This window comes from Eretmochelys imbricata, chromosome 14, assembly GCF_965152235.1.
Source record: "Eretmochelys imbricata isolate rEreImb1 chromosome 14, rEreImb1.hap1, whole genome shotgun sequence".
Lineage (NCBI taxonomy): Eukaryota > Metazoa > Chordata > Testudines > Cheloniidae > Eretmochelys > Eretmochelys imbricata.
Genome location: NC_135585.1, coordinates 26309236 through 26337221, shown reverse-complemented (window position 1 = coordinate 26337221; position 27986 = coordinate 26309236). Strand labels below are relative to the sequence as shown.

The 27986-nt window shown below is 44.4% G+C and overlaps 1 protein-coding gene across 1 annotated transcript; it reads right to left on the bottom strand.

Moving 5' to 3' along the window:
* Positions 1 to 922: 922 nt before the first annotated feature.
* Positions 923 to 27132, bottom strand: LOC144274253 (myosin-1B). Its single transcript, XM_077832916.1, has 38 exons — positions 26929 to 27132; positions 26700 to 26843; positions 26451 to 26607; positions 25613 to 25640; positions 25403 to 25511; positions 25214 to 25306; positions 24954 to 25017; positions 24760 to 24858; positions 24067 to 24170; positions 23777 to 23915; positions 22676 to 22794; positions 22427 to 22576; positions 21554 to 21724; positions 20628 to 20934; positions 20424 to 20497; positions 19189 to 19276; positions 18977 to 19094; positions 18461 to 18584; positions 18241 to 18377; positions 17060 to 17315; positions 14080 to 14322; positions 13796 to 13972; positions 13564 to 13709; positions 13397 to 13487; positions 12470 to 12859; positions 11499 to 11625; positions 7603 to 7721; positions 7140 to 7336; positions 6598 to 6781; positions 6352 to 6517; positions 5892 to 6016; positions 5336 to 5644; positions 5032 to 5235; positions 3498 to 3623; positions 3234 to 3404; positions 3045 to 3149; positions 2639 to 2734; positions 923 to 1075 (listed from the first exon to the last, which is right to left on the bottom strand). The coding sequence occupies exons 1-38, from the start codon at positions 27130 to 27132 to the stop codon at positions 923 to 925; spliced, it is 5814 nt and encodes a 1937-aa protein (XP_077689042.1).
* Positions 27133 to 27986: the final 854 nt, after the last annotated feature.

The following is a 27986-nucleotide window of genomic DNA, read 5'->3' as shown; positions in this document are numbered from 1 at the left end:
CCCTGCTTCAGTCAGACAGGGAGCGGGAAGGAGAGCTGACTGTAGTTTGGAGTACTGTTGTTAACCAGAGGATCGGAGAACCAGAGGAAGGGAAACCCTGCTCAAGCAAAGCACAGGGACTGCCCAGCACACAGGACTGAGAGAAAACCTGCCCAACGGGGGAGAGGGCAGGAAGCCCATGAAGCTGAAGGATCTGGGACCCGGAGCAGAGTATGGGCCCGGGTCCCTTCCCCGCTCCCCTTCTCTCTCCTACCAGGGCACTAGCGGAGCCCTCAACGCCCAAGAATAGGGGCAACAGGCAGCGCCCTCACTCATCATACGAAGGGAAAGCAGGGGACCTACCATAATAGCACGGCCAGATCTGATTTGTGGGATCAATTTCATGTAACACAACTTCCAGGAAGTTGAATTTAGAAAAATTCAAATTGGAAATAAGATACAACTTGTTAACGGTGTGAGCAATTAACCAGTGGAACAGATTACCAAGGGATGTGGTAACTTCCTCATTGCTTGGTGGCTTTGAATCAAGACTGGATGGGTTGACAGCATTCACTTACATCATATAGAAGAATAACTTCCTCTACTCCAAGAATTCCTGGGTGAATTCTGTGGCCTTGTATTTGCATGAGGTCAGATTGGATTATCTTAATGGTGGCCCAAATTCTTTAAAAATGTAGGGATGACAGTTTACAAATATTTAGTGTATGTTTGGTTAGGAAAATATAAGTGCACAAACCTTAATAAGACTCTAGAGCTAATGAATACAACACAAAAGCCACTTCTGGTTCTTTGTATGCAAAGCTGTCTATAATCTTTATTTACTAGACACTGAGGACAGAATAAACAATAATTACAAAGCAAAGTGACGGAGAGATTCACATTTTGTGCATTTCTTCAGTCAGTTTGCAGCATGGAGACATCCTCACTCTTCTCCTTCAATCTTCTTGTGAACCTCTCGGCTCTTCACCCGGAGCTTATTGACCTGGGACTCTGCAATGTCAGCCCGCTCCTCAGCCTCTTCCAGCTCGTGCTGGATCTTGCGGAACTTGGTGAGATTGACATTGGATAGTTCCTCCTGAGGATGGTGAGAAAGTGTTGTGAAAACCAAAAGGCTAATAGTTTCCCTTCTCCCACATTTGGGACTTGATTGGATGCAATTGTTTGCTGAGAGGAAGGCCCAGACTCTGTCACCCACTGACCACGTCTTACCTCATCATTTTCTAATTTAGAAAATTTATTTAAAACTAATTGAAATACCTTTGCAAACATTTAAGAGTTATGTATCTTTAGCTGTGTATGTTCACTGATAATTCTGGAGTCTTTTGCATTTGCAAAATGACAGTAAACATGATTGTTACTAAAAGTTTATCTTACGGTGGATGTAGGTTCCTTGTACCTAGACTCATAGACTCATAGGTGGATGGGACAGTGAAGAAATCCGAATGCCAGATGCACACCATTCCAGATCATAAGCATTTTAAGGGGAACGCTTCAGCTGAGCAGTCTAAAATATCTCCTATTTGCTGATTTTTTATTAGATTCCCCAAAAATTACCTTTCATACAATTAGAATGTGTGCTCATGGTTTTGCAAGAAAAGGGCAATTGGTACTTTCTAGCGAGATGCATCTTACAAGGAAGAGGAAGACAGAACTGAATGAAAGGAACAGATCAGTTGTGTTATATCAAAAGCACTATAAACCTGTCACAAAAAACTCAAAAAAGTTTTAGTTCCCTAGTGCAAATCTATCTATCTGTGTGAAACACACACACACACACGGAGTGGCTCCTTATTTATGTGTATTGTTGCAGGAAAATCAAAAGTATTCTGATAGATAGTGGGGATTTAAATAATGAGAAGTGCTACTGGACAGGTGATTTACATTCTGGGACAAGACAAGAGGGAGTTTTATATTAAAAAGACTTTAGTGGTATTTACTGTATGTACTTAATATTTGAGTAGGTAGTGTATACTGTAGGTCAGGTAGCTTCCATTCTAACCCCTTTCTCAGTTGCTCATAAGCTTCTGTTACAAATTCTTTTCAAGAAATGTACAAGCACCCCTGAAAAACAGGTGGAGTGTAAATATTCCACCAGACTGATAACACCATGCTAAAGAATGTAGAAGAGTGGTAAACTGAGCAGGTACAGGCCAAAGGATGTGCAAGCTCTGCTACGATGTACACAAATCCTGATTTGTTCCAAGACCAAAGTCCCTCAGCCATTGCCCCAGGGGAAGAAACATTCTTTGATAATGTGACAGCATTTTCTGGCTCTGGCAAAATTGCAACTTAAAGGAATTATTTGTATCTGAATGAAATTGTGTTTACTGCAGCCTCCCAGATCCATTGTTCTGGGTTGGCACTGTGTTGTGGGAAGCCCTCTCCCAACGATGTTGCTCTGAAGTCATCCAGGTGTCCACAAGGGATGTTATCATGACCAACACAAACTAATTCTCTGTGTACTTGAGCTGTTGTGCAAAAAACAGCCACAAGGCATCGAACAAATTCCAGGGGCTTAGATAGGCAGACATACAGACAGACAATTAGTGGAAAAAAACTTAATATCATTCTCCTCGAAGTAACAGAATTTCTATCCCATCAGAGGATGAATATTCGCCCACCTCAGAATGATACTTACAGCCTCCTCAGCTTGTCTCTTGTAAGCTTTCACTTTCAGTTGTAGTTTGTCTACCAGATCCTGGAGCCTGAAAACATTCTTGCGGTCCTCCTCGGTCTAGGAACAGTTTGTAATGGAAAAAAGTCATTTCATTTCCAAATTATTTGTCTATTTCCTTCATATTACACAGTGAAAGCAATGTTGCGAATAAAACGTTTTGGTAAGTAGGATAATAAAGATTATAACATGGATATTTTAATAGTCTTTCAAATGATTTCCTGATGAACTCTTTGTTTTTCCATAGTATTACTGTTAACAGTCTTGCTGTTTGAGAATGGCAATAAAAATTCTGTGCTGCAGGTTCACATGCAAACAATTCGTGCTCCCCGGAGAAGGATGTGACAGCACAAAGGGCCTCCCTCCTTACCTGATAGGTCAGTTCCTTTACTCTTCTCTCATACTTGCGCATACCCTTGATAGCATCAGCACTACGTTTCTGCTCATTGTCAACCTCACCTTCCAGCTCACGCACCTGGAATGAGAAATGGATCGTTGAGTTTCACTGTGACTGGACATAGGAAATGCTCCTAAATGCACAAATATGGGGAATACGCACTCTGGCCTCCAGTTTCTGGATATGCTTCTTGCCACCCTTCAGTGCCAGCTGCTCTGCCTCATCCAGACGGAGTTGCAGGTCCTTCACCGTCTGGTCCAGGTTCTTCTTCATCCTCTCCAGGTGGGCACTGGTGTCCTGCTCCTTCTTCAGCTCCTCCACCATCATGGCCGCCTAGTGAGTAAAGAAAGGAAACTGGTCCAGAAAACCAGCCATTTCAGGTGCAAACACGGCCATGTTCTCCAAAGAAAGGTGCCTTCAACTCACATCAGTGATTGCCTTCTTGGCCTTCTCTTCTGCATTACGCGCTTCCTGAATTGTCTCCTCCATTTCACTCTGGATTTGGGAAATGTCTGTTTCCAGCTTCTTCTTCGTGTTGATCAGGCTGGTGTTCTGTTTAACAACAATAGATAAGACGTGGTTACAGTTAGTCCCAAAATATTGACTCTGGAGCATGAACTGAATATTTGTGTTTAATGTACAGGTTACTATTAACATTTTGTAAAACAGAACTCTCCTCTAAATGAATTATCACTGCAGAACATTGGCAGATAGTGACGTGCTGTGAATATTTTGATAGAGCTCTCAAAAACATTACCCCTCCCCACCCAGTCTGTGACAAACCCTGTATACCAAGGCGGTGTGCTTGCAGGAAGGACAGAAGTAGTGAGTGAATAAAGAATATATTAATACAAAGAAAAATCTTTCTCATTGCCTTAATAAAGGTAGCAGTAAGGAGTACTTGGCAAATAAACACAGAAAGCACCTCACACACATTTGATTATATTGCCATGTATTGACAATTTAGTATAGCACACACTTCAACGTGTGTCATTACAGAAGGGTACAAAAAGAAGATAATCTTTTAAGGTCTACTGGTGATATCATCCCTTGTGAAAATAGGTTGGAAATACCTGCCAGGTGGTGCAATCTGGTCAGCTCCAAAAGCAAAATAATTGCCCTTTAGAAACACTTTCTGAGCCCCAAATATCATCTCTGTAAAGATGATTTAACAGTATCCATCAACAACAACTACGTCTGAGGCAGGAAACCCACCAGCTCTCCCTTCGGACTGGTTCAGAATGATTCCAAAAGGCTACCTGAGGCCCCTGATATCCCCCTCCATCACTCAACTTCAAGTATTGCTGTAATTGCCTCTGACCTTCACAACCCCCATATAGCCTTCAGCATGGACTTGCAGGTTTCTGCTTCCATTTCAGCAATGGTCTATCCTACTGAATATTGCCACAATGCTCATTTCAGACAAGGTCTTTACTGCTTCTTATCACTGCCTATCTCTGCTCTTTGGAGAATGTGCTGTGAATATTTTAAGAGCTCTCACAAACGTTACCTCCATAGCTTGTGGCAAACCCTATGTGCCAATTGTTGTAAATCTGGTCCATTCCAAAACAAAATAATCACTGTGTAGAAATACCTCCTGAGCCCCAGGGGGATGGCAGAGATGACTTAAAAGTATCCAATGATGGAAACTGTATAAGAGGCAGGAAAGCCACTCCCAGAGCCTCTGAGACACTTGCCCCCTCCATCACATCACTGCAATTATAACCTTCGTCATCCCTGTGTCGCCTTCAACAAAGCAACATGAGGGAAACCAAGGAGGGCCTTGCAGCTTCTTGCTTTCTGTTTAACAAAGGTCCATCCTATGGACATTAGCGTAAAGGCCATTTCAGGAACAAAAATCTTCTAAACACCCTCTAGCGCTGCTCTTTGGAGCAGGATACCTACAGAGCAGTCGCCTGCTTAGGGGTTTGTGGGATTTCTTTTCACACTAGACCCTGACCTGGGTGTGCAGGAGCTGAACTCGTTCACTTGCATCCAGAAGCTCCTGTTCAGCCACCTTCCTGGCCCTCTCTGTCTGTTCCAGAGCTGCCCTCAGCTCCTCAATTTCGGCCAGCATCAGGTTAGCTCTGCGCTCTACCATGGCCACCTGCTCCTTCAGGTCTTCTTGGCTTCGGAGAGCATCATCCAAGTGAATCTGGGTATCCTGTAAAACGAGTGAGAGAAATTACCTGGAGGCACAGACTCCTTGGCATGCTGAAAAGACCAGCTGAACTATCGCACTAGGCATGTGTGGCTTAGTGTACCTTGAGCACTCCTTGTGTGTTTCGCAGATTCTTCTGTGCCTCTGCAGCCAGGCGGCTGGCATGGCTCAGCTGGATCTCCATTTCATTCAGATCCCCCTCCATCTTCTTCTTTAGCCTCAGGGCTTCGTTTCTGCTCCTGATCTCAGCATCCAGGGTGCTCTGCATGGACTCCACAACTCTGACATGGTTTCTCTTCAGCTGTTCAATTTCCTCATCTTTCTCAGCAATCTTCCTGTCAATTTCAGACTTTACCTGGTTCAGCTCAAGTTGGATGCGGAGGATTTTGCCCTCTTCATGTTCTAGGGAAGCCTTAACAAGAGCAAGTGAAGGGTCAATAAAGGGACAAAAATAGTTTTTTCCTTCCACATAAAGTGTTAGATGCTCCCACAAACTGGATTGTAGTGCTGTGGGTAGCATGGGCACTGAGTACATAGCTTCCAGCACAGCATGTGCTGTCCTCCTGTCCCTGTGAATTATCCCACCGTGTTTACAACAGGATACAGCTCCAAGGTTTTTGACTCTCTCTTTGTAAAGCAGTGACTAATGGCATGTGTACCTCAGCTTCCTCCAGAGCGGACTGGATTTCTGATTTCTCTTGCTCAATCTGCTTCTTCATTTTCTCCAGCTCATGGATGGTCTTTCCCCCTTCTGCAATCTGCTCTGTGAGGTCAGAAATCTCCTCTGTTGGGTTACAGACAAATAACGCAATCAGACAAAGGGCCCAAAGAGAGAGAGGCTCCTTAGCAATGCCACAGGCACAGACAGATTCACTTTAGAGTTCAGAGTAGCAGCCGTGTTAGTCTGTATTCACAAAAAGAAAAGGAGTACTTGTGGCACCTTAGAGACTAACCAATTTATCTGAGCATAAGCTTTTGTGAGCTACAGCTCACTTCATCAGCTGCTCAGATAAATTGGTTAGTCTTTAAGGTGCCACAAGTACTCCTTTTCTTTTCACTTTAGAGTGTTGACAAGCTTTCCAGAAGCCCCATGTTAGGAGAAGAAATCCGGGGACTTACGCTGCAAATTCTTGTTCTCACGCTTCAGAGTTTCAAGTTGATCCAAGGTTTCCTCATAAGCATTCTTCATCTTAAACAGTTCCGTGCTGAGCGAGCGAGACTCCTTCTGGGAAGCTTCCAGTTCAGCCTGCGTTTCCTCATATTTCTGCTTCCATTCTGCTAGAACCTAAAGAACAACAAGACCTTAGTCTAAGCAACGGAGATCACTAGCGGATGCTCCATCCAACACCCACAAGGCTGAAATACCTTATCGAAATTCCTCTGCTTCTTATCCAGAGCTGCGCAGGCAGCATTAGATCTTTCCACATCAATCATCAGGTCCTCCACTTCATTCTGCAGCCTCTGCTTCGTCTTTTCAAGGGAAGCACATTTGGAATTCACAGCTTCAACATGTTCTTCAGCATCCTGCAGACGCTGGGCAAGCTTCTTCCTGGAAGATTGTAAATACAGCTCCCACTTAGTGAGTAAATACGGCTCCCATTTAGTGAGCAGTATGGGAAGAAATCTGTGTGCAGCTGCTCTGGGATTTGTGAGAGCAGAATCACCTCTTCTGGGCTGTGACCCGAGTGCATACATAATATGTGCCCTCTCCTAATCTTGGAGACACTACTGCACTTGGACTGTCCCCCTTTTGTTTCCCAGGAGATATATACACTTTAGTTTTTCTTTTTCTCTACCATCACACCTGGGCCCCATATACTCCATGTTCTGGGCATATCGTTGGCCTCTTCCCATTTCCACATTACATTCTTGGTTTCTTCCAGCCCTCCCCCCATCCCAGCACGTACTTGGCCTCTTCCAGTTCCTCTGTGCGCTGAATGGCATCCGTCTCGTATTTGGTTCTCCACTGGGCAACTTCACTGTTGGCCTTGGACAGGGCACGTTGCAGCTCACCTTTCGCTTCCTGCTCCTCCTCGTATTGTTCCCGGAGCAAGTCGCAGTCATGGCGAGCAGACTGCAAGGCGTGGGCCAGTGCGTTCTTAGCCTGGAGACACAACAGGAGTAGCACAGTGATGTAGTTAAATATCCTGGGGATCCTTCTGACAGTGTCCTCCGTCAGCCGATGGAGTGGTAGAAACCCCATTGTAGGGGGCATTTAAAATTGATCTGGATAAATATAAATACACTGTCTAGTTTCCAGACTGATATGATTTTATATGAGGTTAAAGCATCCTTTGTAGACGATGAATCAGGCACCAAATGAAACCGCCAACCTTCAGATGAAGACAATACTGTTGGAAAAATCCTCACCTTTATCTCCTCCTCTAAGTGCCTCTTCAGTTCCTCAATCTGTTGGGTAAAAGCCTGCTTGCCTCTTGAGAGCTGAGAAACTAATGTATCTTTTTCCTCTACCTGGCGTGAAAATTCACCTGAAAAGGACAAAGTGAAATAGGAGGGATTTAATGAGACTCAAATAAAAATGATGGAAACAATGTTTTTTCACAAATGAGACAAAATCATATGTTAGCTGTGAGAAACTCCTGTTACATCATCCAGTCTATCTCTCTGCCAATCTCTTGTTCCCTAGAGTACATTTTCTAATCCACTTTTCTAGTCCCATATAATTTTATAGACTCATCACCTGTGGAAGTCTAATACATCTCACTGTCAGGAAGGTTTCCCTAATATTGAGTCTAAATTTTCTTTTCTTAGTTTCATTCCAATAGTCCTACTTATACCCTTGGTGCATCACACTAAACACAGTCTTCCACCCTTCGTATTTCCATTAAAATAAACTAAGTTATCACTTAGCCACACTGTTTGTTATTATCTTATTAAATCATTTTTCATTACTAGTTCCTTCATCCCCTTGGTCAGGGTTGGATTAAAGAATTTTGGAGCTTTGTGCACTGTGGAAATCGGGAGCCCCTTATCTTCCTTAAACCCTAGACACAGCATGTGATATACAGTCTGTAAATATGGCAGCGTGGCTCAGTTAACTTGGCATTGTGCCAAGACTCGAATGATCCAAATGTGTCTATAGAGGGAGAGATATAGACAGCCTTCTGAGAATCAGGGAGAGAGCACCTGTATCCCAATCATTTTCCTCTTGCACCTATTGATTTCAGAGTAGGACCATGGATTTAGTTTCCGGGCTCAGAGTGGAAGTTTTCTGCTCACTGTACAGCCACACAAGTTTGAGCTCAGTCTCCCAGAACTAAAATGAATGTCTGTGCCAGCCAAGCCCAATAACATGGTAGCTTTGCAATGAGATTTGGTTGCTTCCTTTCACTCTTGACAATAAAGATGCCTTCATAACCTCACTTAGGACTTAGCATTGTTTTTTTCACATACTGGACATCAGGAATAATAACTTATCCACCTTTGGGGTCTGTCTACATTGCAATGTAAGCCCAAGGTTAGTAGAACTCGAGTTAGAAGACCTTGGGCCTGTTAACCTAAGGTTTGAGAATCTACATTCATTTGTAACCTCAGGTTAGGAACTGCTGAATCCTGGGTCCCAACCTGGGGCTCCAACGTCTATGCTACATTGTGCGGGACCGAGTTCAGCCACCCATGTCCCAGACTTCTTAGCACCATCCCAAAATGTGGCCACTCTAGCCCTTTGTTCATGGTGCAGTGAACAAAGGAAGTCAGCCTGTGGAGTTGTGCAGTACTTTTGGAAAACTCCCAGAGCATGAGTCCTGTGGGGCAATGTCTACACTGCAAAGCAATAGGGCTTGGACCCTGAGTCCTGGCTTGACTCAGGCTTGGCCCCTCCATCCCCGTGGGGTCCTGGGACCCTGTGTCTGAACCCATGGTTAGTGTGATTTGTGTGTAAACAAAAAGGGGGTTAGGCTTGAGCTTGAACCCTGGGCTTCCTTTCAGTGTAGACATACCCTGAGAGATTGGATCTTGCCACCAGGACTTTCCCAAAATAACCAGATGAGATAACTATTCTAAACTGGTAGAGAAAGTTCAGAGAAGACTTTTTAAAAATTGAATATGAAATATATTAGTATCAATAGATCTAGAATATTTAATTTAAATATACATGGCCATTTATTAAAATTTAATACCAACTCTCTGTCTCTTCTTTTGCTCTGGAAAACATTTGCTAAGTAAGCTAATTTGCTGGGGTAGATTTATGAAATGGGACTTAGAAATTAACGTGACAGTGCCCAGTTGGCTCTCCAGATACAGGGGGAAAGTTCTCGATGAAAGCAAAACTTGCCAGAGACCATACAAATCAGAAAAGAGCAAGTACATTAGTGCATTGGAAACTGAGTGAGCCTCCTGAGCCACAGATGCTTCGCTGCCTTTGAAAAACAGGCAGGGCTCAGAGAGGAACTCTGCCAGCTCCTCAGGGAAAGGGGCTCTGAGCCTCAGCTGGCTCTGGACACATGTTGGATCCAAATCTATATAAATAAGGGACTGACTCTGAGACACCAATTGTGGGATTGGGCTTCACCAGCCGAGCAAGCAAGCAAACTGGTTCTTTTCCCCTGAGAAGAAAGGTGGACTTGAGTACCAAGATGCCCAGCTCCCAGAACCCCAAGATGACAAAGAGGCAGAAGGAGACATGAACAAGCTGAAGTCCAAAAAGTGACCCAAGAAACCAGACTCCTCCCAGAAGCCCCCTCCTCTTAGGTGTCTCTGATCGCCATGGCCATTCGGAGAGCACTAAGAAGAGACCCAGTGCCTAGGGCGCCAGACCTGCCAGTTTATCTGCCCACGGTGCCAAACCTGGGTAGCCTGCAACCCCATACACCTACACCACTCACTGAAGTCTGGCCCAGCCGCCTCCCCCGCCCCCGTCATGACAGCAGGGACAGCCGGGCCAGATTTAATGGGACCCAAAGGGGATTGCCACCTCTGAGAGTCAGAAACACCGGCCACTGATCTCCGATCCCTGGACACACACGCTAGCCTGTCCCTCTTCTTCTTCATATAGACACCCCCCACCAGCCTGACCCCCCCCTTCTTCTCCTCCCAGGTATCCCCCAGCACCCTGACCCCCCTCGTCCCCTCCCAGGCTTCCCCCAGTCAGCCTGATCCTCCTCTTCCCCTCCCAGACACCCCCTCCAGCCGGACCCTCCTCTTCCCCTTCAAGGTGCCCCCCACCATACCACCCTGACCTCCCTAGCCCATGAGCCCCTAGACCCATCCCCTTCTAGAAGCCTCAAACAGGTAGCTTACTCTACCCTCCCAAGAGCCCCTGCCACCCCACCTTGGTCTCTGCTCCTTACCTCTCCCTGCTTGCAGACTAAAGAATGCAGTGCTTTAAGGCCTATGGACTCTGGACAATTTGCATGGAATTGTGGGAAGTCTTTATTTCCTTGACAATAGTCATGCCAAAAGAATCTGATATACTCAAAGGCCTTGCATGTAGTTAATAAAGGTCTACATCATGTATTGACATTAAAAAGTTGAAGCCTAAAATTATTTTTAAAAAACCCAAAGTGTAGTCCTAGCTCTGACGTGCAAAGGAACATCCAAATTAACCCTTTGCTGTAAAAATGATCCCCACAATATTCAACAGAGAGGGTTTAGAACCGCCCTGTTTTGTGACGTGATGCATTTGCCCATGCAGCACACAAAACTGCACTGAGTTTCTTTGTTGTCATATTAGTTGGCAAACGTAAATCTAGCCTGGGGTCCAGTGTGTCTCCCAGACCTTTCTCAACATTCCTGTTTCTCAGAGTTCCCCCACCCATCAAGTACATGTACTTTGGTTCATTTCCCCATAGATCTATTAGTTGTATCTTTCCAAAAAGCATCTTGTGTTATTATTTTCCTGCTCATCTTCCTAATCTCTCTGGGTTCCTTTCTATTATTTTTATCCTTGCTGGGTTTTGCAACTCTCCCCATTAAGTATCCTCTGCAAATGTCATTAGTGTGTCATTTCCCCTCTCTTCCTTATTATTCTTAGCAGTAGCAGCGGTAGCAATGCATTCAGTGATGTGTTCAAAATAAAACAAAAATCTTTCAGTCTTTATTCTATTAGCATGAAGCATTCAAGAAGGGATTTCTACTTGGTAATGATCTGACATATGGTAATCTAGAGTGTTTATAGGCATCACATAGAATGGCAGGTAGAGTCTAAGCCATAGAGAGATAAGTTCACCATTGTCAGAAGTATCCCAATTCTCAGGCATAGACTGGTCAAATTTCTACCTTGAAGCAAACACTTATAAGTGTCTTACCTGCTTCTGTCTGTAGACGAGCTCGTTGAGTGCTCAGGTCATTGATCAAGCGCTGGTGCTCCTCTTCCTTTGTCTTAACCTCACTAAGCTGATCTTCCAGAGTGCGGCAAATCTTCTCAAGGTTTGCCTGCAATATGTGAAATGGGCAAAAGGAAAGAGGCTACACAACTGGCTCTGTTGTATTCTGAGATCACACGATCTGCAACTCTCATGGACCACAAAATGCTAGCCAGCATTTAAGAGCGAAAACAGTTCTATAGTAAGGATTTATATCACTAAGACTGCAGGATTATAGAAGATATGCACAACAATAGGTAGTAGTGTGTGATAATGTATTGTCATAAATCATTCAAATATTATCTCACTTGTTTAAATTAAGGAACAGATTGTCAGTTGAGATGCAGAGTCCTTGATTTTTATTTTAAATCATGATTTATTGTGTATTTACTATTCACAAAACTCATCACTTTACAGTGATTAGAGGGAGGGAAGGAAGGGCAAAAGAGAAAAAGACAGGAAAGCAAAAAAGAGTGATGTTGAGATAATTGATCTGTCAGAAGTTTTTAATGTTTTTCTTTTATTATTTAAATTTTAATCATTTAATTAAAGTTTCAGTGTAATAATAATTGTGAAGGTCTTTCCTGCTAACGTGGTATTAACCTGGACTAATAAAGGTAGAGGCCTTTGCATTCCAAGTTTCTTTCCTATCAAAACATTGACCATCAGCCTTAGACTTTATTCAACCCTGCCTTTGGTTCTTATCTTATAAACCAAAAGTACCCGTTAGTTATCATTATATTAGTGCCAAAATTACTAAACACCAACTCATAGTAATACATGTACAGCTCTTACCCTTCTTTTACACCCTGCTTACATGTAAAGTTTGATATAATTAAATATAAATCCTCTGTTCTTTTCAGCTGCAATAACACTTAGGATAAAGACAGCACTTTCAATACACAGCTCTGTACCTTGCCTTTGGAGACAGTCTCCAGGTTACTAGCCAGGTCGTCAATCTCCATCTTCAGTTCACTCTTCTCCTTCTCCAGCTTCTGCTTGATGCGTTGCAGGTTGTCGATTTGCTCCCCAAGCTCTGCCGTGCTGTCTGCGTGCTTCTTCCGGAGGGCGGCGGCTGTGGCTTCGTGCTGCAGAGTGGCCTCCTCAAGGTCTCGGCGCATTTTCTGGAATTCTGCCTCACGCTTCTTGTTCATCTCAATCTGAACCGCTGTGGCTCCACCAGCTTCTTCCAGACGCTCACTGATCTCCTCGAGTTCCCTGGAGAGATCAGCCCGCTGCTTCTCTGCTTTCGCCCGAGAGGCACGTTCAGCCTCTATCTCCTCCTCCAGCTCCTCAATACGAGCCTGGAGAACAACAGGAAACACTAAAACTGTGGCTTCATTCTGGGGTCTATACCAGTATGGCTGTCAGCAGAGTTCTGCTGGCATAACACCGTAGAATAGATGCAGCTTACACTGACAACAGGGGATTCTGGTGGCAAGGAAACACCACCTCCCTGAACTAGGGTAGCTACGTCCAAACCCACTGAGAGAAATCTGGGTCCCTGGTACATCATGTTCACTGGGTCCACCTCTTTCCATTTCACTTTACTTACACAGATGTTAAAGATGTTTTGGGGGTCCCTTGAGCTCAGGGCCCTGATACAACTGTCCCTCCTTTCTCCCTACTCTCATCCACCTACATTGACAGAAGCTTTCTTCAACCAACACAGCTCGTGTGCATCTACACTGGGGCAAATCTCTGTCAGTCAGGGATGTGGTTTTATCAAACCCCTGGCCAACATGACTATGTCAACCTAACTCAGACCAAGCCTAAGAAAGATGGCTTCCTTTTAACTGAACTCGTTCTGAAGACCAGAATAGAAAGAATTAATGACTAGCCTGTAACTCTTTGATCTTCTTCTGCAGCTGGATGCCCAGGACTTGCTCATCCTCAATTTTGCTTTGGAGCTGACTGATTTCAAAGTCTTTCCTTTTCACACGGAAAAAAAAAAGTTAGTGCTGGAACAAAATGGATCTGCAGTTTACCCCCTGCAAACCATACCTACTTCTTCAGTTTTTCCTCCAGCTGCTGTTTATCATTTTCTAAATCCATTGTGGATTCCTGGGCCAGCTTCAAATCTCCTTCAAGTTTCCTCTTCGCTCTTTCAAGGTCCATGCGAATCTTCTTCTCTTGCTCCAGCGACCCTTCAAGCTAAACAGAAAAAGGCCATAAATTCTCTGTGAACAAGAGCCTAACATCACACTGGTTTTGTTCTCTCCATATGTTATTGTGCCTACATCGTCCACTTGCTGCTCCAGCTTGGTTTTAGCTTTGCTCAGTGTGTTCACTTTGTCCTCTTCTGCCTGCAGGTCATCCAGGGTCTGCTGATGGGCCTCCTGGAGGGCTTTCTTTTCCTTTGTCAGTTTAGCGATGGTCTCATCCAGAACTGCCATCTCCTCAGTGAGGTTTTTCACCTGCAGAGTTGAACAAAGGTAGTTAAAGAAAATGGATACAAAACATTATTGTTTGTGAACCAGCAGTGTCATATTTTAGAAAGTTCGTTAGAGATTCTGCCTTATACCTTGTTTTCTGTGGCATGTTTTTCCTTTTCAACCTTGGCCAATGTTAACTCAAGGTCATCAATGTCTTTCTTCAGCTCTGAACACTCGTCCTCCAGTTTCCTCTTTTTGGCTGTCAGCTCAGCGTTCATCTCCTCCTCATCCTCTGCTCTTTCAGTCACCTCCTTAATTTTAGCTTCAAGTTGGATTTTGGTTTTGATCAGCTGGTCACATCTTTCCTCAGCATCAGCCAAGCCATCAGATTCCTACAGTGAATCCATTATTAGGATCTTTTCTAAAAGGTTTTTTTTTTTAACTGGTGTTTATCTCATAATGACTTTTACTGCATGTTTTATAGCATGGAATAGGTATTTTATAGTTATGGTTTTGATGACACTTCCACTTGTAGTTCATATTATCAGTCACTTAAAATTTTCTGGAAAAAAAAACAACCATTTGGCCTGAAATTTCTCTAATTTCAATACAACTCAGAAATGAAAAACAAATATTTTTCAATTTCTGGCCATAAATGAAGCATCTCTCAGCAGTTCATATTTTTGGCAAACATTTTTAGTGCTCAGGTACCTCAAGTATGGCTTAACTGAGAATATAAAATTTGGGGCTAGATCCTGCAAATGGAGCCCATGTCTGCCATATGACTCCACACAGCTGGACTCTGCATCCACACAGAGCCCCGCTGACGTCAGTGAGGCTCCCTGGAGGCAGATCTGTATGCAAGGTCTAGCCTTTGCATCAACATAGTGTTCAAACTCAGGCCGAATCCTTCACAGGCCTGGCTGAGAAATAGTGGAGTTAAGCCAGTGCAAAATCATCTGCTGAGTGATTTTTTTAAAGAAAAAACTGAAATGTCCTTAACTTTTTATATACATCCTGTAGCTCATGCTCCAAAATTTTCTCTAAAAGTCATTATTTTCACAGGGACAGATTAAGGCATAGGCATTAAAAGCCTGTATGTAGGGCTTCAACTCTGGAGTCATGTGGCTGCAATAAAACCTCAGCAAACAGTCTGGAAAAAAAGGACGTTTCTAGCCCATGGGGTTATGAAGAACAGTTTGAGAATGTGAGCCAAGTCTAAGTGATGCAGTGACAACTGCCTGAGTTTGCAGACAGCCTAAAACAATAGTTCCGAGAGCAAGGCCATCCTTAGGATTTATGGGGCCACACGCAGTATTATTAAGCTGGTGCCCCTATGCCCGACTTGGGGCCCAGCCACTACCCCCACCCGCGGACTCCCAGAAGATTCCCCCCTCTCCCACCATTCGTATGCAGGAGATGCTGCGGTAGTCTGGGCTCACAGCCCGGTAGGGGAGGGACAGCAAAGGATACTGAGCCGCCCGGCCTGCCTCACAGTGGCAGAGAGTCACAGTTCCCCTCAGAGACCCCTGTACCCTCTCCCTCACACAGAACGCGCCGCCCCGGTGCATTCGGCTCTGTGAATACGGCCCCTGCCTAAGGAGACTGCAGCGTGCGCTGGGTGTGCAGGTGCCAACCCGCTCTTACCTGCTGTCCTGGTGGTGCCCCAAATTTTCGGGTGCCCTATGCAGTGTCGTATGCTGCGTATGCCTGAGGACAGCCCTGCCCAAGAGGGCAGAATGGCCCCAGTCATCTCTTTGGGGTTTGAGCTCCAAGCCCTGCTGTTTTGATGGGCTACAGAGACACCGCCCTAGCAGAGGACTGTGTGGGGCCAGAGTGGAAGGGTGCATGGATAGACACCCTGGATAGGGGCGTGTGCAGGAGTAAAAATTTGACCCTTTTGGGGGGGCGCATTCTGTGCTCCTCCCCACTGCCCCTGGGCCAGAGGAGCTCGCCCTCCCCTTGGGGCACCACTGAGGACCCTGTGCTCCCGCCTCCTACCCAGCCCGGCCACGGGGTACCCTGTGCTCCCACCGCCACCATCCAGGAACACTGTGCTCACCCCTCGACTGATCCCTTCCTTGCCTGCCCCACCCCCAGAGGCACTGCTCACTATTGGATAAGAGGATTGTCACTGCGTGCCATCTCAGCGCTAACTGGTGGAGGCAGAGAAGGGGGTGGGGTGAATGAGCTCCAGAGAACCCCGGCTCCTGGAAGAGGGGATCTGGCTGCCCAGCGCTGCAGCAAAGAGCTCTGCATTGCAAGCAGCCCTCCAGCGTGAAACTCAGAGGGCAGGTCCCCACTCCACCCTGGGGGCGGAGGAGCTCACTGTCCCTCCACTGCCCTGGGGCCACCAGAGGAGTTCTGTGCCCTCACCAATTACGGGGGGGCTGTGCCCCTGCTTTTCCCGCCGTGCGCGCATCCTGGCTCAAAAAGCAAGTGCTCGGGGTGCTGCCACCTCTCCTTCTGTGGAGAGAGAGAGGGAGCCCTACATCCACCCCTGCTGCTCCAGAGGAGAGGAGGCCCCTTCTGCCTCTTCTTCTGGGAAAAGAGGACCTCATGCTGCGGCCACTGCTTCTCTGGGAAGGGAGGAGCCCTCTGCCGCTGCCATTTCAACTGTGTGTGTTGGAGGAGTGGGGGGACCACATCACAGGGCTGCGGCTATGTGGGTGGAGCCACAGACAGCCCCTTGTCATGGTATGTCTGAGGCTCCAGATTGCCTTAATCCAGCCTGGGATGGCAACATCAGTGGCATAATACATTTAAAGGGTACAGCAGATGTGTAAATTCATCAGGGCTTGTGAATACACTGGCATTGTCACACTAAGTTGCCCTGGATGAGGCAGGTGTACTTAAAGAGCATAACTTTGCTTCTCCGAATTTGCTTGCTCTCACCTTGTTTTAGGGCATGACCTGTCATACGTGACTGGGAGTATTGTTATTTATTTATTTATACACCTGTACTTTCTTTTCAATACTTTATATTTTAAACACGGGGAATATTTTATCTTGGCCAAACACTGATCCCAGTGCTATTAATAGGATGCTTCATGGGAAAGTTGCATTTGGAACCTTCAGCTTGGACCTTTCTACTGTGCAATAAGGGTCGAATGCACTGGTGATACTCACAGACTGCACTTGGAGCTGCAGGTCGTTTTTCTCTTGCAGGAGGGTCACCATTTTCTCCTCCAGTTCTTTCCTTTTTGCCTCAGACTTAGCAAGCTCTTCCTTCGTTTTCTCAAACTCTTCCTTCATGTTGGCCATCTCCTTCTCAGATTCAGCACTCTTCAGCAAGGGCTTGATCTTGAAGTACAGCTTCATCCAGGGCCAGTGCTTGACATTCATGAACGACCGAACATTGTATTGGATACAGAAGATGGACTCTCTATAATGTAATCAGAATATGTGGTCAATGTTAAAGGCCAGATTCTGCAATGCATTGTGAATATTGTGAGTACCATTTATTCAGCCAGCAGCCTCATTTGAGTTCAAATGGGGCCACTCACATGAAAACATACTACTGTAAGGGTTACAGACTCTGGACCTGCTTGAGCCTCAGAAAGTCTAGGGGGAGTAAAACTCCACTGTCGGTCTCCTCAATGTGCATGTTGAACTAAAGTCTTGACTCACGCTCACAAACCGGAATGAACTTTTGCTCCCTCTTTACACATCACATCTGTAACTGACCCACTCCCTCTGATGAGTGTTTTGGAGTCTAAGGGACTCTGAACTGGTGTAACTCACATGCTGAGGAGCCAAAGAGAATTTAGCATAAAAGTACCCAACTGGAAGGTGTAAGTTAAAGTTGGCCACCCCTAGTCTAACACACACTTTATTACACCTTCTTCTTGCTTCTTGGTATACAAGTTAGACTGATTTACACTCCCAGATAGAGCTGGGCAAATAATTGATTCGTTGGTTCACTGGCAGTTCTGAAAAATAAAATTAAAAAAATCAGTTTGGGTTGAACCAAAACTAATGTTGAACCAAAACTAACTGATAGGTATTCTGGGGCTCCTCCTATGGTTGTTTTGTGAATGGCACATAAGTCCCCTTGTGAATCTTGATCGGACATTTTCTTGGGCCTAAACTACCAGCAAATTCATTCATTGTTTTGGTTGACCTAAAACTGCATTTTTCAACAAATCAATTATTTGTCTGAAAATTTTCATCCAGCTCTACTCCCAAGCACTCACACCTTGATACAGTGGATTAATGAGATCTAAATCAGACGGAGTCCATCCTATAATTTTGTTCATTTCACCCCTGTGGGGTGACACAGACTCAGCAGACATACAGTACATTGCTACCTTCTTTCCATCATTTTCTTGAATTCCACTCTCATCAGGAAGCCACGACACATGGCTTGTGTACGGGTGATAAGCTGTGCCAGTTTATCATCTCTCATCTCCTCTAGAAGACCCAGAAGTCCTGCTTTGAAGAACACCTTGAGGAAGAGAATGTTAAAGACAATCACTTTCATTCTGTACAAAATACAAAGAGACGGTGTTTGAATCAGAGTGTTTGTACCTTGGTGTGACCAAATTTATATTGGGTCTGATCAATATCAATGGACCCAAGTAGTTTCTCAGAAGCCTTCTTGCTGTCCATGAACTGTCCTTCTGGAACGGCACTTGCATTTAAAATCCTATATCTGTGGGAGAAAACAAAATATGAAGAAGCTCACATTGCTCACAATTCTGGCCACACTGGCCATGTCTCTGTCACTGTCTTTGTCCTCCCATGAAGCCCCTACCCTGAGGTCCCACAGACAGACCCATCATGAAATTCAGCTTTATGATATTTAAAGGGCTACATAGTCACCTGACATGGCCACTCCACGGCTCACCCAGCCCATTCCCCTCCCCACACACAGGAAAAGTGTGGCATTTTTGCTGCTTTTGGGAGTATACCAGTTTGGTCCTAAATTTCTTCTATACACACAGCATGTGTGGGCACTGCAGTGACTACAATAGTTAAAGTAGTTAGAAAAGGCAAGCTATTCCACACAGAGAGAGAATGGAACAGAGATTGGAGGAGTCTGACCTCTGTTTAAAGTCTGCGTAAATGACTCTGCTGGGGAATCCTTTCCTGCAAATTCTGATCCCTTCCAGCACGCCGTTACACCTTAGCTGGTGTAGTACGAGTTCATGTTCCATTGCACCTTAATAAATCACAGCATGAATTAGTACCTTATTGTGCAGCCCAGAGGGAATGGCTGCATCTCACTAAGATCTCTGTACACTGGCTCTTCTTACCGGGTGTCTTCGTTTCATTGGGAATGATGCATCGCACAAAGTGAGGATGAGTGCTTCTCAGATTGCTCATCAGCTTGTTTAAATTCTCCTGTGAGACCGTAAGCAAAGATTTAAGTTAACCAATGTTACACCTATGCAGATATATGCAGATCTGTGCCCTGATAAATACAGTAAAATGTTTATAATGGGATCATGATTTGTAGCAAACTGTTGACCAGTATTTGAAATTCAGACAAATGAGCTGTCAGGTCTTACCAGCTGGAGACATTCTAACCTGTATCTCCCTCCTTCTTGTAATTTTGAAACTTGTTAATAAACTGAAATTAAATAATTAAAAATAGTACAACTGAGCCTATGGGAAATGGCCATTATGACTGGTAGAAGAGACACTGGAATTGCTGAAACATAAGGCAACTTTCAAAAATCTGAGACAAACATCAGAAGTTTATCCTGAACTTAAAATTTAATGGACTGCATGTGAGGATAAAATACAGCCCTGAATGCAGACTCTCCACTGCCCACCACCTCATCTAGTCATTGACACCTGAACAAAGTGAGTACAAGGTGGGTGTCAGAAACTGCCACTCACAGGAGGGAGCGAGGGAGGGAGGGAGGAATTCTGAATTGGGAGTGTTGTACACCCTTTTTGTACTCCTTTGCACCAGTGAAAGTGACACCCAAGGTGTCAGGCAGGGGAGACTCAGGACGCTTAAGAGGATGAGAAAGGAAGGGAGTGAGAGGCAGAAGGAAAGTGAGACACAAGTGACACACTCGTAACCTTGTCAGCTCTTCAGTTATAATCAGAGACATGAAGGGCGCCTACAGACCCGACCCCATTGCAACATCCACATTTTGGGGGAGGGGCTGCACAGTGTGTGGCCCTGAATCAATTTCCTCTGAAAGGGTAAGTAGAGGGAAGGAACATGTTAAGCCCCATATCAGAGAATGATTTTGTTTTATATCATTTTTTACATCATCCAGAGGAGACAGTGACTCTGACATCATCCAGAGGCGACAGTGACTCTGGCCCTTATTCTCATGTCGTTAATTAGGCAAAACTCCTAGTGACCTGCCTGGAAGTTTTGTTTGATTGAGGACTGCAGCCCTTTGCTCTTTATGAGCAAGGAAGCTTGTGCATGTCAGAACTAACTGGAAACCAGGCTTTGCAGAATTAAAGGGGGTCTTCTTTCCTCCTTCACATAGAAAAGAGATTTATAATGACCACTGTACTGTACCCTGAAAAGAGCAGAGACGGTCTGGAAAGAAGAACCCTTCTTCTTGCCTCCCTTCTTGCCACCACCACCACTCTCTGAGTAATACAAGAAAAGGATGCAATTAAAATGTAAGGATCTCATGATAATGAACATTTTGCATATTTTTTATTTCTATAGGAGCCACCTGCTGTGTGTCAAAGAAAATACTGATTTCACAGAAATTACCTGCATCTCCACCATACACGGCAAAGAGCAAAGCCAATGTTTTCAGTGATGATTTCTGGTACAGCCCAATGACAGTTTCATTCAGGGGATCCTTGTTCTTCTCGAGCCAGCCAGTGATGTTGTAGTCCACAGTGCCAGCATAGTGCACCAGGGCAAAGTGGGCCTCAGCCTTTCCTTTGGCAGGCTTGGGCTTCTGGAAGTTGTTGGACTTGCCAAGATGCTGGTCATAGAGCTTGTTCTTAAAAGACACATCAGTTGCCTTGGGGAACATGCACTCCTCTTCCAGGATGGAGAAAATACCCATTGGCTGAAAGACACAGCAACAGATGAGGAGAGAGAGGAAAAAGAGATATTACAAATCAGCCTCCTAGACAATGTGAGCATCTCTTCGTTGCGTTCAGAAGGGATATTGTGTCAGTGAATGTGCCTTCAACAAGATAAAATTAGGGTAACCTACCTATGGTATCTATCTGTAGGTTTGAAAATAATAAAGATATAGCGTATGGAAAATCATCTTGCGAGTCCTAGACAGATTTTCTGTGTGCTAGAGAGTTAAAGTGAATGAAACAGGAATCATTCTAAACTTCTATGTCTAGGGGTGAGGCCGTGCAGTTCTTTAGATGTCCTTCAAATAGTTACTGTGTCCAAGTAACTGAAAAGAGTTCTAAAACTTACTCTGTCCTTTTCTTTGTGGAAGTGAACAGTGACAGGGATTGTTGCCATACAGTTATGTGTGGCTGCCTTGTGACCCTATCCCAAAATTATGGATTGAGGCCTTTTCACAACCAATGTCCAATATATTTATTTAATTATTCAGAGTATATTAAATAATTTACATGCACTTGAGCATGCATTTATTAATTATCTTAAGTATAGCAAAATCCTTTAGACGCTAAAGAACCCTTCAACACATAAAGCATAAGAACCTTCTCAATGAGCTCAATACAGGCAGCCAAGTCCATCCCAAAGTCAATGAACTCCCATTCGATCCCTTCCTTCTTGTACTCCTCCTGCTCCAGCACAAACATGTGGTGGTTGAAAAACTGTTGCAGTTTCTCATTGGTGAAGTTGATGCACAGCTGCTCCAGGCTGTTGTACTACACAAAGGCAAAAACGGAGATATACCTATTTGTAAAATTCTGTGCACACCTGATATACCTAACAATGACTCTTCTTTCAACTCATCATGTCTGTGTAACTAACCTGGGCTTCAGTGGGATTCTGAGTTCTCTTCCCTAAAACTAGCCAGATGTTTTGGGATTCGATCCTCAGCTCTTCATAGACATTTCTGAATGTAAGGCCCAGGCTTGTCCAGTTATTTCTGTGCTCTGGGGCCCAGGCCTACTTAGCCATTTTTATGCTCTTGATCATGATCATATATTAGAGTCTGGGCTTGCCCAGATCCTTCTGAGCTCTCAGCCCTCCGGCCTACTAAAACATTTCCAGATACTCGGCTGCAAGCCTGCCTGGGAGTTAGTGAGCTGTCCTCTAGGTGCCATGAACACCTACAATAATTTGCATTAGGTGGACGATAATTTCTTTGCTATTAGGCACCACCTGTTAACAATTTGAATGCACTTTCAGTGTAGTTGCCATTTCTGCATGTACCAAACAAAATCTACCCAAAAATGAAATCATTGGAGGGTCATACTACTGTGGGAGAAGATCAAGAGACACCTGTTTCTACAGAAAAGTCAGGCTTTTCCAGGAAATTATTTAAATTTTTAAATAATCCTCAAAGTTCTCAGAACCCCTGAGCATCCCTTCCAAGAACCTGCTGTCAAACCTCTGCTCCTTACATCAAAGATCTCAAAGCCAGCAATGTCCAGGACACCAATGAAATACTGTCTGGGCTGCTTGGTATCCAGCTGCTGATTGATACGAATGACCATCCACAGGAACATTTTCTCAAAGACCGCCTTTGCCAGAGCACCCACCGAATTGTGCACCTAAACCAGTACGAGAGGGACTGGAGTTACCATACAAAGCAGAAGAAGAAACCCGGATGTGTTAATTCAAACCAGGAGTTCTAGATCACCTATAGTTACCTGCTGCACGGTTTGACCTTTGGTCACATATTCATTCCCAACCTTGACTCGGGGGTAACATAGGGCTTTGAGCAGGTCAGCTGAGTTCAGACCCATCAGGTAGGCAGCTTTGTCAGCCACTAAACAAAGAGTTAGAGGAATGAACCAGTAGCTCAAAAATAGACTTTGGTGTCTTTTATAATTACTAGAAAAGAGCAATGAGATCTGTTCGTGTTTCACCAGCTACCACATACTATTAATAACTCCAGTAATTATGGAGTTTAGAGTTTCCTTTATTTCTTTATTTCTCGATTAATTGTTTTGCATTTGATTGAGAGGGTCTGTACATCAAGTGATTGAAAGAATTTGTCAAAAAAAATCCCATATGGTCTGAATAACAAATATTAAAGGAGAAAGAAGCAGATGAACAGCCAGAATGAAAAGATGATTTTGAAGCTCTTTCTTTGCCACTTTACTGTGCAGCCTGTCTAGAGATTCTGATTTCTGAATGATCAGAATAAAGGACTTAGGTTAGTGGCCATATTCCATGCTGTGCAACCCCACTGGCTTCAACAGGATTACAAAGGGATGTATTTCAGTGCAGCATTTGGCCTAGAAACAAATTAGAATGTCTCTCTTCAGTTTCAAACCATGGCCCAAATTGTGTCCACAGAATGAACATGCAGCTCCCATTGGCATAGGCAGGAACTGTGCATGCCTTCTCGGACAGAATGGAACTTCATGATGTTAAACTAGTATGACTACCCAATGTTGGCCCTCTCCTGCCATCACTTCCCCGCTGCCTGTCTCATCTCATAGCACAATCCTGGGGCTGGTTAGGCAATAAAACACCTACATTGCCCCTTTCATATGCGAAGCCAAGCTGTTTTACAAAGATGGCCATTTTAGAGATGGGGAGGTTGAGATGCTTACACCTTATGTGTCATTTACACCCATGTGTAGCAGGTATGTTATAGTAGATATGCTATAACTTAGATCAGCCCTTATAGCCACCTCCCCCATGAGTTAGATTGTGCCAACACCCAGCTCAGCACAAGTGATGACTAAGGCTTCATTTTTTTGCTTGTATTATTGAGAGTTTAGCTCAGATTCTGCTAATACCTTCTGTGCCATCCGGCTCCGCCTGCTCCTCACGCTGCTTCTGCTTGAACTTCATGTTCCCATAGTGCATGACTGCCCCTGTCAGCTTGTATATGGCCATTTTTTCATCAGAACTGAAGCCCAGAATGTCAATGGCGCTCTGTCAACACAATCATAAAAGATCTAGCACCTAGGTGATTTAGGAGCCAAAGCCCCATTGACTTATGATGGGATTTCAGCTCCTAAAGCACTCAGACATTTTACCCCTTCTCTGGTATTAATCCCTGTGCTAATTTCTTTGTGCTACTCACATCTGTGGCTATGAGTTCCTCCTGATCATCGATGCTGGCTACAGTGATCTCACCTTGACTCACAAAGGGGAAGTCATATGGGTTGGTGGAAATCAGAAGCATCTCTGAAAACAAAAATAGATCCCAATTTTTCCCTGCTGCAGTTTGGTCTTTGGTCACATTTTTGTTCCAGAACTTGCCTGAGGGTAACACAGGGCTTTAATGGTATGCCTACACTCCATTGTAAACCCTGGTCTGTGGGCCCCATGCCTACAGACTCAGTGTTTCCAAGCTTACGCATATGCATCATGCTGCATAGTAAACCCAGGTTTACAATTGAATGACCTAGTTCTCAGAACCATGCTGATGCTTCCATATTGCTCAAAGACCCGAGTCAGACTTTCTGCTTCTGGGGACCCAGGCTTGTGCAGGATCCACACTGCAAAATGACCGAGCTTGGTCTCAAGTCACAGCAGGATTTGAGGTTGGACCTACCGCCCCATGTGGGTCCTAGGAATCTGGCCCTGAGGACTTACTGACCCGAGTCAGATAGATTTGAGCGTGAACTGTAGAGGAGGGGTTGGGCTCAAATCTGAGTCTGAGCCTGGGTTTACAATGCAGTGTAGACATGCCCATAATTGCTCATGTAACAAAGCTCATCAGTTGGTGTTACTCAGTGATCAGTTCCACCAAAAGAGTTAAAACGTTTCTTACCAATTAGTTCTGGCTTCTTGTTGGACATGATCTGATAAAATATGTGGTAGCTTCTTTCCGCCTTGAGCTGGAAAGTGACTCTAGATTTCTCCAGCAGATCTGGCAAGGCAGGTAAAGTATAATTAGCCACAAGAAAACACCATGAGAAAGAAAGAGAGACAGAGAATTGTGACCCTTAAAGGGTGGTCCCTTACATGTTTCAATGTCAGCAGAAGCCAGTTTCCCTGTGGTGCCAAAGTGGATTCTGATGAATTTACCCTTTAAAGGAAAAAAAGGTTATTTCGTTTAAACCCTCAGAGACAGACTCCAGAAGTGGGATTTGCAAAGCTGCCCTGGGGTCTCTTCCGCAGGTGTGAAAACTCAGCCAACATTTATATTGTCAGTCTAATGGTAGGAACATATATGGCCCATCATTGCTCTTGTGGCTAGGAACAATTTTGTCAAAAAGACTTACAAAACGAGAGGAGTTGTCATTCCTCACGGTCTTGGCATTCCCAAAGGCCTCCAGCAGGGGGTTGGCGCTGATGATTTGATCTTCAAGGGTCCCCTACAAAGTAACAATTATTGTCAAATTAAGGTCATTTTAAACCAAATGGCAGCTTCAGAACAGAACACTTAATCCCTTCTCTAGTGACCAACTCACTTGCATTTTGCCTGGCTCTTCCTTCTTTTTCTCCCCAGAAACTGCAATTGTTGCAAAATACTGGATGACACGCTTTGTGTTCACAGTCTTTCCAGCACCGGATTCTCCACTGTCAAATCAAACAGAGAAGCAGAGAACACATCACCAAAGAGTTTCTTCCTGTAATGCACAGCAAAGCCAGCAAAAACCGGAGCAGGGAAATATACATACGTGATGAGGATTGACTGATTCTCCCGATCTGTGAAAGAGACAGAAGCAAAGTGACTTAAAAGAGTTACTGTGTAACATTGAACTCACTGAAAACTGAATGAAACAAATAAGTGCTGGGATTTGCAAAGGGGCCTCAGGGCATCAGGCAACTAACTAAAAGTCCATAGGAATTCAGCATCTACCTCCCTTAGGCCTCTTTGAAAATCCTAGCCATAATAAATAATAAATATAAACTCATGCAGATCAATAGAGCCATCACAGGATACTTATACCCACTTCCCTTTCACAGAATATCCTCTTACAGAAATCTGATGAAGCTACTTATATCTCTGGACAGCGAAGAGTTATACAGAATAACGACCTGATCCTCAATTTATAACCATCTGCATAGCATCAGTGCAAAAAGAGTGCAAAGTGCATGTGAATTATCACACAAGGTGTAAGGGAGTGGAGAATTCTGATGCACCACTTTGCACAAGTGTAAATGACACACACGATGCAAAGTCAGGAAGAATCAGGCTTCCTGAGAACAGTGTCATGATTTTTTACAGTTCTTCTTTGGGCCCAGCTAGAGCCAGAATGTGCAGACGCAGATATGGACATTCTGTACTTTTTTCCATTAACCACACGCTTGTGAACTTCCAAAAAGTTCTCTGAGAGCTGGGCTAATGTTTGGGTCAGGTTCAGTTTGTCTTTGGATGAATTCGTGTTTGCACATTGCTAGTTTTGAATGTTTTTGGTGTCTTTAGCTGCATGTCATATTTCCCGGAAAGAAGATTGTGATTCCTCATATGAAATTTTCACTCTATAATCACTTTTCAGGAGTTGAGCCACTCACCAGTTAACATGAACTGATAGGCGTTGTCAGAAATGGAGAAGATGTGGGGAGGGGCCTCTTGACGTTTTTTGCCCCTGTAGGCAGACACAACTTCTGGGTTGTACACTGGCAGCCACTTGTAGGGGTTGACAGTGACACAGAAGAGACCCGAGTAGGTCTGAAAGAAAGGGAGATAACGTGATGGGGTTCCACATGATTTAGTGTAGCTGTTAGTTTGGAAGTCCAGGAAAGACATCAGCCTGTACTTACATAGATCATCCAGGCTGCATAACGCTCTTTGAGGTTATACAGGACAGCAGGTTCATGGAGATGAGTCATCATTGCCATGTCCTCGATTTTATCATATTTGGGAGGGTTCATGGAGAAGACTTGATCTTCCTTAACAGTCACCGTCTGGAAGGAAAGAAGAGACCCATTTCTATCAGCTAAGAACAGAGGAGGAACAAAATGCTGTTCCTTATTCCTTGTTTTTACTCACTTCTCCTTTTTCAGGCTTGACTGTGACCTTCCCTCCTTCCCGGCTCTGGATTATGCCTTTCACATAGGATTCCTTGGGATGCACCACAAAGACTGAATTCTTAGCATCGAAAGGCTTGTTCTGGTCCTCAATTCTCTCCTTCTCTGTCTTTCGGAGGAAAGGAGCTGCCACCCCAAAGACGGCCATCTCAGCATCCGACGACATGGCTGCGGTTTATCTAGGGCAGCTCAGCAGTGAGTTCTGTTGGGGAGAAAATGTGTGACATTGATTCACATGCTGTTCATTTTGAATACTCTGCCGTGTCAGTTTCTTACACTTGTTTAACTGGCCACGTCACTACCAACTGCCCCTCCTGAGATCTGAGTGAGAGGCTTTCCCAGCCATTTAGATCCAGACTCTAATTTTGGGCCTCTATTATCACACTGTTAATTTATTTATACCTTTCCTAATCTATAGAACCAGAGGTCCTGCAGTTCCAGTGGGATGCACACCATTGTCCACCCAGCCATTGTCCACATGCACACCATTGTTTATAGCAACAACGTAAGTAGATCCCTATATGAGGGACCAGGAAGAGCCAAAAACAAAGCAGGAATTTTGAAAGCCCTCTTAGGTCCTCTTTCCTGGGTACATTTTAGACTGTGTGTTGTGGTTACAATGAAAGGGTTGTTGGGAGCACTGGAAAGTGGGCGTGGGGAGAGGGACAAGATAGAGGCTGCTATTGTCAGTGCTTTCTTGCATTGAATAATAAAGATACTGGTTTTGATATAATTTAAGCTTTTCATTCAGGATTCCAATCTCCATCTTATAAGTATGACCTCCCTTCTTTGTATTTGATTTTGTATTTGGCTATATTAAAACACAAGTTGTTCAAATGAGCTAAGCTTTACAAGTGATCCAGTGTAGTCTATATAACTGACCTGTCATCATCATTTGGCACTTCACCAATTTTAGTGTCATCTGAAAACTTGAGCATTGATAAAGAGATTGGATAGCATAGGGCCATAAGCAGCTCCCCCTGAGCCTCCATTAGAAATCTGCCAATGGATGATCATCTT

What these genes read in the sequence shown, in the direction of transcription:
- LOC144274253 (XM_077832916.1), bottom strand. Translation starts at nt 27,132, where the DNA reads ATGTCGTCGGATGCTGAGATGGCCGTCTTTGGGGTGGCAGCTCCTTTC. An exon ending in CAATGAAACGAAGACACCCG is followed by an intron (nt 19,095 to 19,188) that starts GTAAGAAGAGCC and finishes TGATTTATTAAG; the next exon opens with GTGCAATGGAACATGAACTC. An exon ending in CCGCTCTGGAGGAAGCTGAG is followed by an intron (nt 5,645 to 5,891) that starts GTACACATGCCA and finishes GCTCTTGTTAAG; the next exon opens with GCTTCCCTAGAACATGAAGA.